The sequence below is a fragment of the Dendrobium catenatum genome, unplaced genomic scaffold (genome assembly GCF_001605985.2).
Source record: "Dendrobium catenatum unplaced genomic scaffold, ASM160598v2 original_scaffold_163609, whole genome shotgun sequence".
Lineage (NCBI taxonomy): Eukaryota > Viridiplantae > Streptophyta > Magnoliopsida > Asparagales > Orchidaceae > Dendrobium > Dendrobium catenatum.
The window spans coordinates 1-2,941 of NW_021482034.1; the positions used below are offsets into that span (position 1 = coordinate 1).

At 39.0% G+C, this 2,941-nt stretch overlaps 1 protein-coding gene across 1 annotated transcript; it reads left to right on the forward strand.

The window, feature by feature from the left end:
- The first annotated feature begins 2,415 nt into the window (after positions 1 to 2,415).
- LOC110103631 (4-coumarate--CoA ligase-like) lies at positions 2,416 to 2,866 on the forward strand. Its single transcript, XM_028692295.1, has one exon. The coding sequence runs from the start codon at positions 2,446 to 2,448 to the stop codon at positions 2,779 to 2,781; it is 336 nt and encodes a 111-aa protein (XP_028548128.1). The 5' UTR covers positions 2,416 to 2,445; the 3' UTR covers positions 2,782 to 2,866.
- The last annotated feature ends 75 nt before the right edge of the window (positions 2,867 to 2,941 follow it).

The following is a 2,941-nucleotide window of genomic DNA, read 5'->3' on the forward strand; positions in this document are numbered from 1 at the left end:
TGGAAGAAATCTAGCAACAACCAACGAACGAGCGAAAATCTAGTGACAGTCAGTTGTTGGTAAGAGATCCAACGACATCCAACAAATGGGCAGAGGTCTAGTGACAGTCGGTGGTAGGGAAGAGATCCAGCAGCAGTCGATGAAAGGGCGGCAGCCTATTGATGGTCGATAGCCGGGAAGAGACATAGTGACATTTGATGAATGGTTGGAAGTCCAACGATGGTCGATAGTCGGGAAGAGATCCTGCACTAGTCGACGAACGAGCAAAAATCCAGGTACGGTCGATGGTCAGGAAGAGATTCAACGATGGTTGACGACATGTGAGCTCCCCAAGTTTTCTCCATTTCTTCCTCCCCCTCATATGAAGAACGAGGGGTCTATTTATATTTTTTTAGAGTGACATGACTAGTAAATTTAGATAATATCAATAACATGTTGGGAGTGTTCCATTAGACAGCTCATAGTGATCCCTTTGATCATAAAGTGTTTATCAAGCATTTAGATACCATAGAAATGCCAGAATTGAGTGATAATTGGCTCGTTTTATTCGTCTTATAGAGCATCTCGTTTCGACTATAAGCATGTCATATTTGGATATCATTTGGTAGTCCAATTAATGTTATATGAAGCTTTAAAATTAACTTTGAGCCTTTGATTTGGACTTATTCTGGCTCAGATTGGAACAAATTTGATGTCATTAGGTTCGTGTCCTTGATATGTTCAATTCAACTATAAGCTTGCTGAAATTGGAGATCAGATGATCCCGATTTTAATTCTTGATGCCTCAATCTCATTTTTACATTGAGATTCATGCTCGATTAATGTGAATTTTGAGTGGCATATCAAGAATGGATGGGAGGCTCGAGATGAAACTCTAGAAGAAAGCTTGCTTGTTTATATATTGGGGTTATATTTTATAACTCTAACCCAAATTTCATTTAAGAATGTAAAAAAGTTTGCAAGGCCATTGGGGATTCATGCCTCTAGGGCTCCCACCCTGACTCCACTTTTGGAGATATCACAAGTTTTTAGATGGAAATGCCAACTTGGTGATGAAGTTATTAGCTTTGAGTAGGCATAAATTAGTTTCTCCTATTTGACCGATTGAGTGAATCCTTAAACTTGCACGACTTAGTCCTTACGCAAAGGGCAAATGACCCTCTAGTTGGAGTAAGTGTCCCCTTTAGTTAGGGTGAGCACGTTTTGATTGGGGTGAGTATTCTATTTAGCTGAAGTGAGTGACCTTTTGGCGGAGAAATTATTAGGTACGGAGTGCGGACAGGAGAATCGTCTGCACACTAGTATAAAATCGCGCTCAGTACCGTTCGGTACCACTCGGTACCAGTGGGTACTGCTTGGTACCCTGTGTATGTGCAGACGGTTCTCACCCCATCCGCACTCCGCACCTAATAATTTTTCCTTTTGGCGAGGGCAAATATCCCCTCTTGCAAGGGAAAAGTTATAATTGATTATCGGTAAGAGTTCTTTGTCCTTTGACGAGTCCATCTTGTGTTATTAGCTCACCTCAAGCTGAGCTAATCCTAGTTGAAGAAGGTTTTGGACTTATTTAGATATACACTAGAAAAGATATAACTCTATTTTCAAGTGTGATATAGTTCAATAATAATACAAATCCTCTAATGATATTTTTCATGAAAAATAAATTTGAAGATATTAAGCTTAATAAATATAGAAGGAAAATATTATAATAAGATTTTATTTGAAAAAATAAAATTATAATACACAAAATTTTTGAGCTAAAATTTGTTTACTTGAAAGCTAATTTAGATAGTAATATGAAAAGTATTTCAAATAAAATCTAAATAGTTGCATTACGACTTTACAAAAATATAAAATCAAAATTTTTGCATTGCATGTTAATCATACATACAACAATAATTTTTGATGAATGTACGGGCAACATAGTTTTTTTTTTTTTTTAAAAATATGCTGTAATCGTCTTATTTGAGAAAGTAAATTTAAGATTTCGATTGCAACCGTTTTTTTTATTGATTTTTAATTTTTAATTTATTTTTTTAATATTACATACATGCCATTTTATTATATCTATATTACATATTTAACACCCAAAAGTTAAATATTACATTACTGCCACCCAAATACTAATTTTCCAACAGAAATACCACTCTGTCTTCACTCCGTCTCTTCCTTCCCCATTCCGACCATCGTCCGCCTCTTCGCCGATGGCCACCGCTTCCCTCTTCATGCATTAGCTATTCTTCCGCGTGCTTCTCTCCTTAGCTGCTCGCACGCTCTTCCCGCCAAACGCAAACACTGCTTCTTTGCTTAACTGTTCTCTCCACAACTATTATGGCGAAGCTCTCGGTTGAAGATTGAAGAAATAAGTGCAAAGGAGCCAATTGATCTCTCTGATTCTAGTAAATCTCTCTGATTCTAGTAATATACATTTTTTCCTGCTGAACAATGGAGAAAACCCAAACCTTTATTTTTCATAAGGAAGATGATCTGCTCTGCGTGCTTCCCCTGTTCCATATTTATTCCCTTAACTCTGTTTTGCTTTGTGGGCTGTGTGCCTGGTTGGCTATTGTGATAATGATGAAGTTTGTCCTCATGAAGTTGATGGAGTTGGTGGAGAAGTACAGGGTTACGGTGGCACCATTTGTGCCGCCCATAGTGGTGGAGATGCTGAAGAGTGAGGCGGTGGACACCTATGACTTGTCGTCATTGAGGATGGTGATGTCAGGCGCGGTGCCGATGGGGAAGGAATTGCAGGATATGCTCACAGGCTGCTTACGTTGATGGTGTTCATGATAATGATTATGTCGTCAGTTTCCGATTGGGCACGAAGGCGATCAGCGAGGATATCGAAAGCCAGAAGCGATCATCGGCGAAGAGGCGGTCAATGGTCGGAATGTGGAAGGAAGGGCAAATTATTGGGTCAGGTGACCGGAGCCAAAAG

What these genes read in the sequence shown, in the direction of transcription:
- LOC110103631 (XM_028692295.1), top strand. Translation starts at nt 2,446, where the DNA reads ATGGAGAAAACCCAAACCTTTATTTTTCATAAGGAAGATGATCTGCTC.